Source organism: Quercus lobata, chromosome 5, assembly GCF_001633185.2.
Source record: "Quercus lobata isolate SW786 chromosome 5, ValleyOak3.0 Primary Assembly, whole genome shotgun sequence".
In the NCBI taxonomy this organism is placed as follows: Eukaryota; Viridiplantae; Streptophyta; class Magnoliopsida; order Fagales; family Fagaceae; genus Quercus; species Quercus lobata.
Genome location: NC_044908.1, coordinates 76,323,286 through 76,341,767, shown reverse-complemented (window position 1 = coordinate 76,341,767; position 18,482 = coordinate 76,323,286). Strand labels below are relative to the sequence as shown.

The 18,482-nt window shown below is 38.4% G+C and overlaps 1 protein-coding gene across 1 annotated transcript; it reads right to left on the bottom strand.

The window, feature by feature from the left end:
- Nucleotides 1-692: 692 nt before the first annotated feature.
- On the bottom strand, nt 693-17,740 carry LOC115991153 (cysteine-rich receptor-like protein kinase 10). Its single transcript, XM_031114896.1, has 7 exons — nt 16,930-17,740; nt 2,559-2,690; nt 2,352-2,473; nt 2,001-2,211; nt 1,470-1,707; nt 1,069-1,219; nt 693-971 (listed from the first exon to the last, which is right to left on the bottom strand). The coding sequence occupies exons 1-7, from the start codon at nt 17,738-17,740 to the stop codon at nt 693-695; spliced, it is 1,944 nt and encodes a 647-aa protein (XP_030970756.1).
- Between the last annotated feature and the right edge of the window lie 742 nt (nt 17,741-18,482).

The following is an 18,482-nucleotide window of genomic DNA, read 5'->3' as shown; positions in this document are numbered from 1 at the left end:
TGTTGAGGGAATCTATCCAAACAAACGTAGGGGTCATCAGGCATTAAAATATCAGTGAATAGCAAGCCACTGTCATACTATGTCAAACCACCAAGGCCATTGTAATACAATTAACTAGGCATGTTCTTAGCAATTCAAAATTGGAAGTACAACTTGGTCTTCTGAATATCTTTCTTATCTGTTATATCATTTATGCATATTAAATTGCAAACTTCTTACAGATCGTGTGATACAGAACATAGTAGGAAAATAGAGATAAAAGAAGAACAAAAAAAACAACAGTACAAATCGTAGGCTTTACCACCTAGAATCTGCAAACCCTAGGCATCACCACCTGGGGGCATTTAACATCACCACCAAACACAGAACAAAATAGGAGACATTCTCAAATCATCATAAAATTCTTATTCAAAATCATCTCCATTCACCATTACAAGCGTACCAATTAAATATGTTTTAGAGATTATACTAATATGCAAAACATCTAATCAAATCCCTTAAAACCCTCAATATTAAAACCAAATTCAAATTTTAAAAATGAAAATTTTAATTTTAATTTCAAAAATAAAATATTAGATAATTCTAATGCTCCCTGCATCATCGTGAAGTCTCAGAGCTGTAAACAACGGTCTTACGCAACTCAACGTTCAAGCTTCTATGACTAATGAACAGACTAATTCAAGTGAAGCCCTTTATCGAGGGTATACTTCAGTAATGGATGCCTCATTGATAGACAATGGCATGTTTCGCTCTGTTCGGAGATATGCTGGATTTTGAGGTGATGGCGGAGTAATAGAGTAACTGTTTAGCATGAGGACTATTGAAGCCATTGTGGGCCTGTCAACTGGATTTTCTTGTACACATAATAAGCCAATTTGAAGACATCTAATCACTTCATTTCTCGAGTAAGAACCTCCCAAAGTGGGATCCAAAAATTCCAGTAGTGTTCCATCCTCCCAATGTTTCCAAGCCTATGCCAATTGGTAAGGTAATGTTAGAAAGTTACACTCTTTACTCTCAATTGGATATGATGAAATTTGCAAAAACATGAGATCTATTCATACTCACAAAGCTCAAAAGGTCTGGTGGACCATCTGATTGATAAAAAGAATTGATTTTCTTGCCACTTAAAATCACTAAAATTAATATACCAAAGCTATACACATCAGATTTCGCCGAGAATTGTCCATACATAACATATTCTGGAGACATATAACCACTACAAAACAACACATCGATACCACATTAATATTGATAAAAAGAAAGTAATTAGATATGCTAATGCAATTATGTAAACAATGTTATTCGTGTAGTACAGCTTATAACATTACTCCATGAATACATGCAAGCTGTAGCGACAGAAGTTTGGAGTAACTATGCAAAATCTAAATTATTTGATTTTTTTTCCTTAACTTCTTTGCCTTATAAGTATATTATTTGTAGGATGATCAAATGAATTTAGAACTTACAATGTACCAGCAACCCTACTAGTGTTTGCCTGCGTTTGGTCAACAGCAAAAATCTTTGCCATTCCAAAATCTGAAATCTTTGGATTCATGTTCTCATCTAATAAAACATTACTAGCTTTAAGATCACGATGTATAATTTTAAGTCGTGAATCTTCATGAAGATAAAGCATTCCTCGAGCAATCCCACCAATAATCTTGTAACGTTTTGACCAATCTAGTTTTCCATGCCTTTCAGGTTCTACACATTCATAAAAATTCCATATTCTAATTAGAATAATCGATTAAATTCACATACACATTCAACTAAATCAATTAACTTCAGAAATTTTTTTTTTGAAAACTATATATAGAAAAGAAATTTAATCCTTTCATCTCTTGTATGTCACACAAGACAATGATGAATTTCTAAATAGCTAAGTAAACTGCAAGCTAGACCCTTATTGAATGGATTTGGCCCTCCCTTTGAGGTTAAAACTTAATCCCACATTTCCTAAGACAATAAAAATAAAAATATGATTGCAAGGAACACACCATATAGAAAGTAGTCAAGGCTTTTGTTGGGCACAAATTCGTAGACAAGTATCTTTTCTTCTCCTTCCAAACAAAATCCCAAAAGCCGTACAAGATTTCTGTGTTGAAGCTTGGCTACCAATACAACCTCATTTTTAAATTCTCCTGCACCTTGTCTAGAGCTTCGTGATAACCTCTTTACAGCTATCTCTTGTCTATTTGCAAGTATGCCCTGAAAATATACATCAACTTAGAATTATTTACCTTTCTAATTCAATAATACAAAAGATTTAGCTTGCTCTGAATTAACTATATATAAATGAGTAGAATTATCAACGACAAGTAACCAAATAATGAAAAACTATCATGTACCTTGTAAACCTGACCAAATCCACCTTCACCTAGTTTTTTATCATCTGAGAACTTATTGGTGGCAGCTTCAATGGTAGCAAAATCAAATTGCAAGGACTCTACAATCGAAATTTCATTAGCAGCTGCAGAAGAAAACAGTAAACGTAAGTCACTACAAGTTTGACATTAGGGAATATAATTTATAAAATCCAACAGTTTATTCTTTACCATTTTCTTCCTGTATAGTTTTGCTTGCTTTCATTCTTATAAGGAAGCAGTAGCCCATAAAGAATAGCACCACTGAGACTATTATGGAAGCAACAATGGCAACAATTGTCAGTGATGAGATATGACTTTTCCCTGCATAAACAATATTCTGGTTCATTGGTAAGCTACACAATAGAATGGTTTATATCTTTATAATTAGTGACGCTATTCAAAATAATATTATAAATATTATTTTTTTTGATTGAATACTAACCAGTTGACACTCTTGATTAAGAGATACCAGAACAATAACCTATATTCTAAAATTGAAAATAGAAGGAAGCTGTAGCCAACGAATAAACCAACCACAATTTGTAGCACCCAGCAATGCTTTCTTCTTTGTTTGGTCGAATAGTATCTTCAATGTTTGCCATGATACAAACCCAAAATTTTCCCCTTATAGCTTTTTATTTTTTGCTCAATTCAGTTAAATATGATGGCCGGTTCCCAACCATTATTTTGATATAGACATGGAATATTTGATTTTATAAGTAAGGGGAAAGAAAATATTAATTTTTTCTTCTAGTGTGTTTGGTAGGAGGATAGAAAATTAAAATTCTAGTTTAGACCCCTATGTGATCTAGGCAGCGGATTTAACAAGTTAGTGATTTATTACACAAATTTTGATATATTGAATCCAGTTCAACCACAATTACCAGGTACCAAATCTAATACAATAAATATAATGGAAGCAGTAAAAGTAAGAACACATGATTTGGTATCGAAGTATAAAACCAATAGAAAACCTCTTCAATGGAAAAACCACTCTAGGGTCCAATCCCATAAAAAATTCATTATAGGAAAAAAAGTTACAAATAGCCTATTCACAAAACTTTTGCACATCTGAACTCTCTGTTATAGCCTCTGCAATAGTCATGTTTGCCTCCCAACCACGTACAGTAGAATCTTAATTTGAAATCTTCCTAACAGAATCTCCTCCACAAACAAAGCTTGTCTAAATGAACTTGAACCTTTAGCACTCCTAGGATCTTCTTGAAGATTTTCTGTAATGAACTTGTTGGAAAAGATCTATGTGGTTTCAAAATAACCTCACATCACTCTCTTTAGGACCACAAGATGTGGGTAGTATCCCAAATATTTCTGTTTAGCACATGGAAGAAAGGGGCACGGATTTTCTGTGTATTACTGTGAGACAACAACCTTTTTGTATAATCCTCTCGTTGAAAATTCATCCACTAGGTGACCTATATAGGGAGGTTAAAAGATCAACTTGAATTGACAAGATCAAGTGTGGATTTCTTTCTTGAGTGAGTTAATTAGGATGACTTTCTATGCGTGTATAAGAATTCAAGATAGGGTTTCAGGTTTATGTGGGATTGATAATGGTGAAGAAGTTTATGCGTGCGGAATGATTGGGTATTAAAAGAGCTGATTAGGGACTGCTTTGAGGGAACCAAACCTCTAAGAAAAGAGAGAGAACCGAAATTGAGAGAGAGATTAAGAGAGAAGCACAAAATACATTACTTGTCGAGCTTTAGAATTAAGAATTGAGATTATATACATTGACTAACACAGTTTAGTGTTTTTTTTTTTTTTTTTACAAGATACAAATTCTACTCTAATCTAATCTAAGAGTATATATATGTATAAAAATTTCTCTTGGAGACTTGAAACCTGACCATTGCTCCCCCACTCCACAAGAACTTTGTATTTATAGAGTGACCATTATGCTAAAAACAAACAGTAGTACTAACATGTGTTAAGTGAGGTTCCCAATTGATCTTAACAAAACTAAATGTGTTAATTAAATTCTTGCATGTGCTAGAATTAACCAACTCTAACTAACCCTAACAATTGAACACAATTACATCCAACACTTGAATTAGACCTAATCTAAGCTCTAGCCACCAATTCAGCTGCACATGTCAAGGAATCAACCAATACTAAACTTATAACAAAAAAAAAAACAAATATAACTTTTATTTAGTTACTAGGAGGACAAAAAAGATAGTTTATATTTGTTTACTATTATGCCATTTTGCATAATATTATGTAAGGTTGAATTTATTCAACCATCTAATTGGCTTTATTCCGTGCCAAATTTACTTGTAATTCAGCATTTAGTAACCCTGTATTTAGGTGGGTTTGATGTAAGGGTAGTGAGTGAGATAGAGTAAAGTTCGCTCAAGAGTGTGCAAGAAAATAGAGACTCGCGGCTTGGCCTCGCGGGTGACTCGCGGCTGCAAGCCGCCAAACACAGCACACGTGCCAAGCATGCCAGAAGGTGAACAGTTATGCTAACTGGAGCACTACAGGACAAAACAGGACAACTGACCATACAGTTATCTCGCGACTGGATCTCGCGACTTAGTCAAGCCGCGAGGTCAAGCCGCGAGCCACCCCTATTTTGTAAATCTTGACATTTCACATTCCTCTTCCACTCCAGTATAAATACCCCTTTTACCCACAAATGTAAGAGAGCTTCTAGAGAGAATTTTGAGAGAGAAACCCTAAAAAAAAACAAGATTGATTCACCCACAATCTATACATTAGAGTCTCTTCAAATTCCTCAACTCTCTTCCTCTCTATTGTCAAATCCTTGAGAAGCATCTTACCAAACCTTGTTCTCACCATTTTCATTACTGTGAGAGAGATGTTTGGATTTCTAGGAAGCAGTTAGGAAGGAACCAATCTTCATTGGTTGGTGCTACGGTCTAGTAGCGGAATCCGGGAAGCTAGAAAAGAAAAAGGTTCGGCGCAACCTCGTTGGAGCAAGAAGCTTGGAGGGCTTAGGTGCACTGGGTAGATTAGGCTTGGAGGGTCTATTGCTGTCCATGTATTCCAACTATATTTTCTAGTGGATTGCTTACCGCTTGGAGGGCGGCGGAGAGGTTTTACGCCGAGGGTTTCGGTTTCCTCTTCGATAACACATCGCGTGTTGTCTTTGTGTTTGTATCTTCCTTCCTCTTTATCTTTGCCTTTTTATTATCTGCTGTGGGTTGTGATTTTAATTGGGCTTAGATAGTTTTACCAATTCCATATTATAGCTTATGTTAAGTTTCCGCACACTAGTTGTTTGACATAATGCTTGAATTGATTAAATTGTAATTGTAATTTGGAGGTCTAAACGTTCAAGGGTATTTATACACGTATTTGAACTTTCATATTACATATAAGGAGAAATATTTTCATTATTTATTATATAAGAAAAAATTGTAATCAATCAATTTAGTAAAAGGGAATGACAACATATAAAAGCAGAAGAATCACATATATTATATTGTTTCATTTTCTCTATTTCATTTATTTTATATAATAAGAAAGAAATTGACTAAAAGAATTATTTAAATTACGCCATATTAATCATTTGAGAGATATGGGACAATATCGTTAATTTGTCTTTTATTTTTCTTAGCAAGGGAAGTTTTCATCTCTGTGCTCTCTCCGTTTCGGAGGAAAAATATTATGTGGGGTCGAAGGATAAAATACTCCCTGTCCCTCTTTCTTTCTACTGAGTTTTCTTGTCTACCAAGCAGAGAAAATGGTAATCACTACATTATTTCACTTCTCAGTTTTCAACATCTCCGTTTTTCACCCAAAGCAAATAGACCCATTGTGTTTTCAATTTTGTTATTGGCTTCAGCCTAACCCACTACTTATAGTTAAAAGAAGAAGAATGAGAAGTGAAAAAAAAAAAAAATATATATATATATATATATATATACACACATATATCAATAATGAGGAGTGAAGAATAAGATTGGACCGAGCTTGTGCTACTCTTGAAAGGAGGGAGTTGTTCCCACACGCAAAGGTTCGTCATCTCCAAGCTACCTATTCAGGCCATGACCCGATCTTGCTCTCAACCCAAGAGACCGGCCTAATTTCTAGAAGAAAGAAGATCCCAAAGCGGTTTGAGGAGAAGTGGTCCACCCATCTAGAATGTGAAAATATTATCTTGGAAGCTGAATAGAGAGACTACTCCAAAAGCCCAATATACCGTTTGTTCAATAAGATAAGACAATGCCGTAAGTCTTTAGTTGGGTGGAGTAGAAACCTTGGAAACTCAAAGTCTATGCTGGATGAGAAATATAAAGAGTTGGAGATCCTCACGGCCATGAATAATCTTGATAATCTTGCCCAGATTCAAAAGGTGAGAGACGAAATTAATTCCATCTTATTCTAGGATGAGCTATTTTGGAGATAGCGATCTAGATCTATTTGGCTACCTACGGGGATAAGAATACAAGATACTTTTATCAAAGGGCTAGCCAAAAGCGTCAAAAGAATCGTATTGTAGGATTTGAGGATAATGATGGAAGATGTGCACTTCTGAAGAGCATAAAGAGATGGTGGCTAAGACATATTTACAAAAACTTTTCTCCATTGCAAATCCAAATGTCATGGGGCCAGTTTTGGACTTGGTGGAAAGGATAGTTACACCAGATATGAATAACAAACTCCTCTAACCTTATACTCCAAATGAGGTAAAGCGAGCACTATTTCAAATGCATCCTTCAAAATCTCCAAGGCAAATGGTATGTCACCTTTCTTCTTCAAAAAATATTGGCACATAGTTGGTGATGATGTTACTAAAACGGTTTTAGTAACACATCCTTCAGAAGGGGGATTTATGGGACCTATGAAGTCTAGCCCCCAACTATGAAAAGGAGATGGAGTCATAGTTGGATGGAGGCTTTGGTGGCTGGTATGTATCTCATCTCCTCGCCTTTAACATTCCTGACACTTCTTGGTGAAATCCTGGGCATTTATTTGCATGGTGGGCTAATAGTATCCCTGGTGCAAAGCCATTTGCCATAACTTTCTGCCACCAGGGTGTCTTGCTGGCTCTCCCTTTTGCAAATCTGAGAGAATTCCCTTCACCTCTTTGTTGGGAATGCATACCAGTCATTTCCCTTGGATGCGTCTTTTGAACAACTTCACATCCACCATCTTCAATCTTGTTGCATACTTCTTTAGCTTCTTCCCTTTTAACCGATCAATGAGTAGTACACCCTCTAAAAAGTATCTCAAGTACAAATCCTGCCAATCTTCTTTTTGTACTTCACTATTTAGCACTTTTGCTTGATCTGGGGGTATGATAGAACAAGTTTGGCAGTCTCTCTGCTCTCCCTTGACATCATTGGCCATTTCTGGCCAAAAGACCCCGAGCCTCTACAGTCTTCTGTACAGAAGACTATATAAGCTGACATCAAGGTTTACCCCATAAACATTATGGTGTAACCTATGCAGCTGTGTCAGCCCTTCTTGCCTTAAGACACACTTCATTAGCAATCCTTCTGCTTCTCTTAAAAAAAAAAAAAAAAATCCTTATTGATCTTGAGGAAGTCTTTCATATTTAATGGCAAACTTGTCCCAATGTCCCTACCTTGGATCATTGCTTTTAATAAAGGTTCTCACCAATCTTTAGGGAGGCATAACCCGCCTTTGATTAGGTCGGGCTGTTTCTCTACCTAAAGTGTCATCTTCTCTTTCTTCAATGCACTGGCTAGGGAGGCCAGTGAATCAGCCAACTTGTTCTCATTTTGGTTAATCATTTTACATTCTATGGAGGTGAAGTGTCTCATGAATTCCTGTACTATGGCCTTGTAAGCAACCAAGCTAGGATTCTTCACCCCATAGGTTCCCTCAACCTGCTTAATGACTAAGTTGGAATCCCAAAATACTTTTAACCTTCTTATGCCAAGTCTCCTAGCAACCTTCAGTCATACTACTAGGGCTTCATATTTTGATTTGTTGTTTGAATAGGGGAAATGTAGCTTATAATAAGCAAATGTGTGTTCTTCCCTAGGTAACTTCAACACTACTCCTATTCCCCCTCCCTAAGATGTAGACAAGTCGTCGAAGTGCATAGACCATTCTTGCTCTTCTATCACCAAGACATCCTCTTAGGGAAGAGAGAAATCACTAATCCCTGGGAAGTTGGCTAGCAAGTCGGCCACTGCTTGCCCTTTAATGGCGGATGGTCTTATGCACTTGATATTATGGCACGATGTCAGGATGGCCCATTGAGTCATTCTCCTTGACAATTGAGGGCGGGTTAGGAGATACTTCACAAGGCTACTCTTGGTCACCAATTGTATACGATGCTTTAAAAAGTAATGATTAAATTTTGACTCAGAAAATGCCAAGGATAGACATGCCTTTTCAACCGTGGAGTACCTCAGCTCTGGTCTCATCATAAGTTTGCTAATATAGTATACTTGCTTCTCCATACCTCCCTGCTCCTGGGCTAGCAAAGCCCCCAATGACTGCTCCGTATTGGCTATGTATAACAAGAAACGCTTACCAGGTGATGGAGCAACCATGGTATAAGGATCTACCAAATTGACCTTTACTTATCTTAACCATCCTTTCTCTTCCTTCCTCGCTGAGATTGACCTCAATGAGCTCTTCTTGGATGTTTTCCACAACATCTTTCATGCATTCAGGGGCTTCCTTCACAGTTTCTTCAACTATGTGATCCCCTCTTTTCTGTTGAGTAAGGCTAAAGGGGTTAGGCCTTCCATTCTCCCGACCCCCTTCCCTTGACCATCAGAACTCATAGACCACCTTGCCATCTGGCCTGGAGATCTCTCAGGTTCTACAACCTCTCCATTATCTTCTTCCTCCCTTTTTAAAATGGTGGCGTTGAAAGGAAGGATCATATTCTCTCCCTCAGGTTCAAACTACTGATACAAAGTTGCCTCTGCATAGTGGAACTTGCCTTGTCATAAGGCATCCTAGTGGCCTCAAAATAGTTATAGGCCTACCTCTCCAAACAACTTCACGCATTGAAGATACATGGAAGCAATTCCTTTGTGCGCTTTAAGCCAAGGGCTGCCCAAAATAACATGGTATAAAGTATCACCATCCATTACATGCATGAGAGTACGTGCCCTAATGGGTCCTACCCTTAAATCCAAAGATACATTCCCTAGAGTGCACTATTGCAACAATCCTATCCCTGCCACTTAAAGTGGCTCTCGAATGATTCTTTCTCATGGAATGCCCATGGCATCCAATGTCAAGAGGGGTAAAATGTTGGAGGAGACATTGGTGTCCACTAAAGCCCTCTTGATTTGGGAAGCTCACAAGAAAGCAATGACATACAAGGGTCTCTCACCATCCACAACTCGGTTGGCCAAATCCCTGGCATAGAAGGTCACTGACTCCCGGGTCTCTTGATATGCCACCTACAATAAGCTTCCCTTGGAAGTAGCTATTTCCTGGCTTCTTTCCACCACTCGAATCAAGGCCTGAGCTGCCTTCTTTTTAGCCAATGGCTTGAGACCTATTCCTTCAAGAAAAATGTGAACTTTATCATCTTGCTAGATTCTCAATGTCATCTCTTCATCTTGCAATGGCGCGGGTATAGCATTATTGCTAGCTGCATTCCTAGCCTCTTCTTCCATAAGGTCCTCACAACCTATGAAAAGGTCATTGCAATCTTGGGTCTGTGCATCCATTGGTTTGTATGCTTCCTATTCTTGATGACCAAATCACCATTGGCCACCTTTTCATGGAATATGTTTCTCAGAGCGTAGCAGTCTATAGTGTGGTTAGGGCTATCCATGGGTTGGTCCGAGTTAGGTTTGTGCCCAACTCATAACCGACCAGATTTGAACGGGTGGAGAAGTTCCAGACCCACCGCCAACATCGAAAAGCCACAGGTCGAGTTGGATCGGCCTCGAGTGGGCAACGGTCAGCTTTGATTTCGACCGAAATACAAAGATCAAACACTGAACTTCAATTCTTGAAGAACAAAATCAACAGAGCTACAAACCCAAAGAGAAGATCTACAAACCCAAAGAATAAATCCACAAATCCAAAGAACAAAAACAACAATAGATAGCAATTTCATAGATAACCGAACCTAAGAGATGAAAATTTCAAGGAGGCGAAGACAAATTTGAGAGATGGAGGCGAAGACGAGCTAGGGATGTTGAGGACGAAGAGCGAACGTCGACAACGAAGAGCACAGATTAACGACGAAGAGGCAGAGATCGACGATGGAGAGGCCGAGATCGACGACGAGCAGGATTGGCGAAGGGTAGACATCGGGGAAGAGCAGATCGTGAGACTGAGACTTGGTCATATCTCGGTTCGGCCAGGTTTCTTCGAGTTTTGGGGAGAAAACCTACCAACTGACTTGCTGTTTTCGAGTTCTGGAGGTGGAGACTTGCCGCCAACCATCACTGGCGTCGGGTCGGCCGATTCTCGAATCGGATCGGATGGGTTGGGCGGCTGAGTCGAGTCTCAATTTCTGTTGGACACCCCTAGGTGTGGTGGTCACTCCTTCTATGATACCTATAGTAAAAGGCACCTTGTTTTTCCTCCTTTATTGGCTCATGTTTGCACTTGGGCAGTACCACCACGCCATCCTTCACCCAGGCTTATAGGATGTTGTATAGCTCTTCCACCGAGACAGAAAAAGGGGGGAGTAATGCCACTTCCCTCTCTCTTTCTGCCCTTGGTGGCTTTCTTTGGCTCTTTTACCATAGCTATTTCCACCTTTTTGCTCTCCCGCTTCCAAGGTTTTCTAGGAGCACTTAGGGTTTGTGAAGTCAAGCCTTTGGCAGGCTTTCTAACTGACATGCTTGTCCTCCTGGATGCTTCCACCAGTCTTGTGAAATATGGGATTTGTAGGTTCTCTAGATAAGGGCGGTACTCGTACAACATACCAGCAATGCAAATATCCACCAATCTTTCTTCCTCTACAGGATCATAGCATATCAAGGAGAGGTCTCTAAACCTATGGATGTAATCCAGTAACCCTTCGGATACTCTCTACTTCTCTTGCTGTAGATCTAACAAAGTAAGCTTCTCATCCAGAGCGAAAAACTTCTTCATGAACTTGTTAGCCATATTGATACTGCACAGAATTAGTAGGTTGAATGTTCCGAGCTTCAGTGAAACAATGATTCGCTTGGAATACCTGAAAGGAAGAACACACGATCAAAAGGCGACTGGAGTGGACCGGCCTAGTACCCTCCAATGATTAAATTAGTCTTTCTCTGAAAAATAGAGTTCCAATTATTGAGGAGTAATCTCCCCAATTTTTGAGGAGTAATCTCAGAAAAAACTTACTTTGATTTGATGTAGGCGAGTCCTTATGTAGAGGGCCTTGGAGCGTTATTTGCTTAGTAACTTCCCCAAAATTTGTGGGAATTAGTAAGTTCAGACATAACCTCCACAACGGCTATAGGAGTTATAACCTCTAATCTTATCCACTACAACTACTGCTAGAAGTTAAGCATTTGTGAAGAAGTTACGGAGATAAATAAGGGCTTTGTTATCATTCCAAAGCACCATGTGGTCTGAATCTTCAACATATATGGGTAAAATCCCTTATTGAGAATTTCCTAAGTGTCACGTGATCGTCCAGGAATTTTCCCTATGGACGACCTCTTCGAATACATAGCCCTTGGCTCTTGGATGACCACGATGGACGAGCTAGAGATGTAATTATTTTTTGCTTCATCATCACATATCATTCCAGCTCAAAACCGACCCTAGCAAAAGGCTAGTGTACCACGTGAAGGCTCGACCCTCTAGTGATTTGGAGAACTCCCTGAATCTCAACTCATGGTCCTGTCAAGGCATCCATATACCTCCTGATATGCTCTCTAGCATTCCCCATCGTGCCATCATACTTAGGAAAGATAAAAGGTGTGTAGTTGGCAGAATAAGGCTTCCTAGCCATCTCTTTAGGGTAAGGAGGCCTCGTGTTGATATAAGCAGAACTCTTTGCTTTCCTAGCCTCAGGCAGGATGAGTGCGATGTCCTCCCTCGTTAAGTAAGGGGATGCCTAGGGTCCCTCGGGCTGCAAAGGTGCCCTCTGGTTGAGAGGTGGATCTTGGTTCTGAGGTGGAGCAAGATTTGAACTTTTGGTCTCTCCTTAAGGTCCTTAACCTCCCTATGGGGTTTGAGGGGTAGTTGTCCTTTGGCATAGGGATTGGAACTCTTCCTACATAGTGGCCTGAGAATGTTGAAGGTCTTCAATGGCTGCCACAAGGTCCCTATTATCAAGCTGTCTAACCTCCTCGGATGATTCTGTGCCTTCAGTGTACAAGGAGACATGGTCTACACTCGCTTCTACTTGTTGGTTTTCTCATGAACTAGCCTAAGCACCTGCATTTTTCTTTCTCAAAGGCATTGGATGGCCAAAGAGAAAGATAACTAAATATAGGTCCAAAAAAAGGACAAATAGGGTATGACTAAAAGAGAATCTCCCTTACTCTCTTCTGTCTTCTATTATGTAAAGAAAATGAAGGTCTTTGTACAATGGTGGTCTTCTTTCCCAAAGAATGCCTTTTTTCTCTACCTTACTTTCCTACCCAAACTTTTAGGTTTTGCTCTTGGTTTCTCTAGGATCCTGCCCTAATGGTTCAACAACATGTCCCTCTTATAGTACGTGGAATGTTGCTAAATAGACAAGGACAAGTGTCAAACCATGATTACTCCATTTGAACCCTAATATAGCTATTGTACCATGCAATGGCTGGAGAAGAGAGAAAGCACGCCAATGTCAGGGTAGTGGAACTGAGGGCGACTCTGCTACTACATGGGGTGCAAGCTTTAGACAAGGGAAGGGACATCAAGGATGCTAAGAGTGACACACGTGTCTCCGACAGTGGTCAACACAAGCTCAGTCAATAAAGGGTGTTCTATAGTATCTAACCAGAGGAGGTTGCTATCTCCCTTTTGTGCAAGTGCTTCCCCAAGATAGTCACGCCGTTGGCATAGACTAAAGATCCCCTCCTTCAGCCAGCATTCTTTTTCCTTTGCTCACAGCTACTCCACGTGTATGGTTTGGATCCAGCCATGCCAACACTCTCATGTGCCTTGGCTAGTGTAATGTACAACTATAGATCAATTAGTCTTTCTTATGTGTCTCCAGGTTTGTTTCTAAGGTTTTAGCAAATCGGCTAAAACTCATCTTGCCTAATGTCATATTTGATTCACAGAGTGCTTTTGTTCCTAATCGCCTAATTACTGATAATACTACTATTGCTTTTAAGGTTTTACACAAGATAAGGAACAAGAGGACAAGAAGGAAAGGCCAAATGACTATCAAATTTGATATCAACAAGGCTTATGACCATGTGGAATGGGAGTTTCTAAGGTAGATTATGCTTAAATTAGGCATTGTTGATGGTGGATCCAACTAGCCATGGAAACAGTGTGTGCTAGTTCATACTTTATGCTTATTAATGATGAACCTAGAGGGTTTATCAATACATCGTGTGGGATAAAGCAAGGGGATCCATTATCTCCATAACTTTTCCTTCTTTGTGTAGAGGGCATTTCATCTTTGCTTAGAAAAGCGGTGGAATCACAACACTTACATGGTATCTTGTCATGCACAAATGGAGTTTGTATTTCTCACCTTCTATTTGCTATATGGTGGAATGTTAGCACCTTCTTCAACTATTGGGTTGTTATGAGGAGGCTTCAAGTCAAGCAATAAATAGACAGAAAATTTACATTTTCTTTAGTCGAAACACAAGATCAAAGGTCAAAGCAGATATCCAAACATTGATGGGGTGAGATATATGGAGAATTGTGAGAAATACCTTGGCCTCCCTATGGTGGGAGGAAAATCAAAGGTGAATACCTTTAAAGACCTGCAAGAGAAAATTACCAAGCCAGTGATAGGATGGAAAGAAAAATTCATCTCCAAAGCAGGAAGGGAGATCCTTATCAAAACAGTTGCTTAAACCATTCCTACTTACTCTATGGGGATTTTTCGAATACCAAAGACCTTATGTTAGACAATTAATTCTACTTTGGCTAAGTATTGGTGGGGGCAAACAAAGGACGAGAAAAAAATCCACTGGATTAATTGGAAGAAATTATGTACTTCAAAGAGGAGTGGTGGGATGGGTTTTTGGGATATTCAAGATTTTAATTTAGCACTACTAGCTAAACAAGCATGGTGGTTGATTCACAATACACACTCTTTATTCTATAGGGTCTACAAATCAAGGTATTTCCCCAATCACTCTTTTATGGATGCAGAGCTTGGTAATAACCCATTGTATGTGTGGAGAAGTCTGATGTCAGCAAGAGATATCATCACTGAAGGGTCAGTGTTGAGGGTGGGTGATGGTTAGTATATTGAAGTATCAACCCATAAGTGCCTGCCACATAAACCTGTTTTCTTGGGGGAGAATCGGCCTAGCCTACATGTGAGTGATTTGATTGATGCTACTACAATGCAGGGGGATAGAGAAAATGTTTTTGACCTCTTTGCTCAATAGACTAGAATAGAAATATTGGCAATTCCACTATACGTCCAAGACTAATTCACGAGACAATCTAGTATGGAAGGAAAATTCTACAAGCATGTTTATAGTAAAGACTACATGCCAGGTCCCAAATCGAGCACTTAAAAGGAAACTCTAATTGGGCCATCTGGAAAAAGATTTAGGCACTAAATGTTCCACCCAAGGTTCGTATGTTTGTGTGGCGTGCTTGCTCCAATATCTGCGAATGAGAGAAAATTTGCATCAGAGGAAGGTTATGGTTGACCCATAGTGTGAGAATTGCTGTCAAAAACCAGAGTCCGTTGGCCATCTTCTACGGGAATGTCCTTTAGCAAGAAACGTACGAGCGCTTTGCCTAGGTAAAATTCATAAATGTCCCAATGATGTTAGGGAGTTTTTTGCACTGTTCCAGATGCTTGTTGATTGGCTTCCATAGATGGAGTGGGAAAGATGGGCAACGATATCATGGGCGTTATGGAATGCTAGAAATAAATATAACTTTGAAAGGTTCAACAACATCCTAAAGTAATTCTGGAAGGGGCTCCCAGTTTCCTGGCAGAGTATCGGAGTTTGATGGTAGCATTGAAAAATTCTTAGTCTCTGTTTTTGAAAGCTTTGTATTCGTGGTGATGTTTTTCTGTTTCTCTTGGTATTTGTTTTTCCTTCGCATGGCTTTCTTTCCCTGGTGTAGTTGTTCAGCCTAAGTGCTGTACTGTTTCTTATGCTTATTGAAGTAATAAAATATCTATCTTTCATCTAAAAATAATAATAATAATAATAATAATAATAATGGCTCCATATACAAATAATTATTCACCACTTACATATTATGGGCTCACGTATCAAGAAAGAAGCTTAGGAACGCAACTAATTCTATAACTTTCTTCACAACTTTTAAAATAATGAATAGGAAACAAATAAAAATGATATTAATAAGAGAAATTCTTCTTTAATTGTAGGGTAAAATGTAAATTTACATTGTACTTACAATGTAAACATATAAATGACCTATCAATAATTGCTCTTTATACAAATGATTATTCACTAGAATCACTCATATATTAGATATTACAAGCTCACGTTTAGCGTGATAATCACTCTACAAGTATGGTTCACGTTTAGCGTGATAATCACTCTACACGCGTACAATTAGATTAGATTAGTGTAAAATTTTATCTATATATATATTAAATGCTCACATATTACCACTTATTGTGAAAAGAATATATATATGATACCCATTTTGTCTATTTTTACAAGGTCTTTTTTTCTTTTTTTGGCAATTTCCAATATTTAGAGGGGGTTTGGATCCACGTTCACGTCTCACGTCTACATATTAGCTTCCTTTTTTTTTTCTTTTTTTTTTTGTTGGCACGCGTTTCAAGAGGTTTGCGGCTACTATTCATGAACAGTAGCCGCAAATGTTGACTTTTCAATCGTGAATAGTGCATCCGTGCCCTGTTCATGGACCCACAAATATCACTTTTTAACAATTTTTTCATTAAAAATGAGTCGCACGGTACTATTTACACATTTAAAAATTATTTTGCTACAGTGCTTTCAGTTTTTAGTTTTCAATTTCAGCAAAATAAGTGCTATCCAAATATACCCTTAGTTCTAAAATTTGGACTAATGCTAACTACGTCTAAGACTTTTCAAAATTGACTAATTTAATTCTTAAAACCAGCTTAATTCCTAAGATAATTGAGAAAAAATGATTAATTGGCGTAATAATGTTTATGTACTAAGTTAGCTTTAACTACAAAATAAATCAATTTTAAAAAGTTCTGGATCCGGTTGGCTCAAAACTCATGTATATATTAAAGGAATTTAAAACATTTTTTTTTTCTTTTTTCGAAAGTGAATACCGGGTCTATAAGTACACATTACTCATCATGACTTTCATGTCTGCGCCTTGGCGGTGATTGTATTTGCACCTAATTTTTCAATCTTTTGAAACGAACAATAAATAAATAAGCTAAGGCAGTCAAAAGGGTAAAATATTTGGTGAAACTGAAAAGTGCGAAACCACGACAACTTTTGATCTGCTGCAATGAAATTAAAAAATTTTAAAAATAAAAATAAAAAGAAAACTTTACCTGTCGGTGTTGTAGGCGGGGGAACAGGCATTGGCGGCGGCGCCGATGTGTTGCCCGTGAGATAAAACGGGTGAAATTCAAACCTAGCAATACAACTGGGAAACAAAACTCTTCCCCCTCTATTCCCACTCGGCAGCTTCTGTATTGCTAACCGAAGACAGCCGGTGCAATCGTAACCCGACAGGTCCGGCGTGCACTGCACAAGTGTGTACACATATTTCAGCGCTGTAAAATTCGCTCGATTCGTCCCAAACTTCTTTGCCCCGGTACTAAGATTTATAATCCCACTTGCCAAACCGCTCAATTTTGGTCTCACTACCTGATCAAACCCGGTTTGGTCCGAAATATTTAGTGTGTTACGCAAGATTCTGTAAGGGTCGGTGACCGTGCTGCCAAAGAAATACTGGTCAGAGTAGTGCAACATGCATTCGTCGTACCAACCCACGGCTAATCTTTCCGTGGGACAGCGCTGGACTATGTCTTTTGTTGCGTCGGCGATGCAGCTTTGGCAGGTGTAGGCGGGGAGGTCGCCGCGGCAGAGGAAGAGGCCGTAGACAGTGTCGACGGAGTTCCCGGCAGTGGCGTTGTAGAATTCAATGTTGCGTGTGGCGTTGGATGAGAGGTATGTGAGGAGGTTATTGAGATTGGATTGGTAGGTACTGTTGGTGGTGAAAGTGGTGGTGTTTGGACATTTATGATGGACGTAAGTTGCAGCGGCCTCAGTTCTGGTATGGCTGAGGAAGCTGATAAGAAAGTAAAGGACCAAAAGGGTCATGCACAGCTTGAATCTGCAAGGTTGAGGCAAACCCATTATCACGATCAACTCAACCTCTTGTGCTTTCTGCAACGTTCTACAATGTTTTCTATAGTAAGAAACATTTACACAAGGGGGTGAATTAACATTTAACAATAGCTAGTCAACGAAATAATAATTCAAGCCACCTTGATCTTTTTATTAATTTTACCCAGGTTCAATCTCTCACGTGTTAAAAAAAAAAAAAAAAAAAAAAAAAAAAAAACGAGTCAACAATTCACTAAGATAGATATTTAGTTATTTGATATTTTAGTCTCTATTTGTCAATTTATTTTATTATTTAACTTATTTTTGTTATTATTCATGGGTCCCACTATATTATTTCAATTAACTTTTACCTTTATCTACAATATTTTTAACAAAAAGTTTTCAGTTATAACAAATAAGCGGAAAACAAACCCTTAGTTTAAAAAAAAAAAAAAAAAAAAAAAAAAAAAAAAAAAAAAAAAAAAAAAAAAACCTGTAGACTCTCCAATTTATACCTAACAATATCCAGAGTCTTAGAGGCTGTTTGGTACTAGATTTTAAATAACAATTTTCAGTATTTAAATACTAAAACCAGTATTTTCACAAAACTTTTTAACTCACACATATTTCCATAATATTTAAACAACAATATTAGAAATCTCTAACCAAATAACCCTTGATCCCTACCAAAACTAATATAGGTTAATGTTAGGCCCAACAACCCACTTCCCAAGGTTCAAGCCCATTTTTGACATGTTTTCTAAGTTCCTAT

Coding starts and splice junctions, on each gene's coding strand:
- LOC115991153 (XM_031114896.1), bottom strand. CDS start 17,740: ATGGGTTTGCCTCAACCTTGCAGATTCAAGCTGTGCATGACCCTTTTG. Junction 1,708..2,000: donor CCTTGACTACTTTCTATATG/GTGTGTTCCTTG, acceptor ATGAATGTGTAG/AACCTGAAAGGCATGGAAAA. Junction 972..1,068: donor CACCAGACCTTTTGAGCTTT/GTGAGTATGAAT, acceptor CAATTGGCATAG/GCTTGGAAACATTGGGAGGA.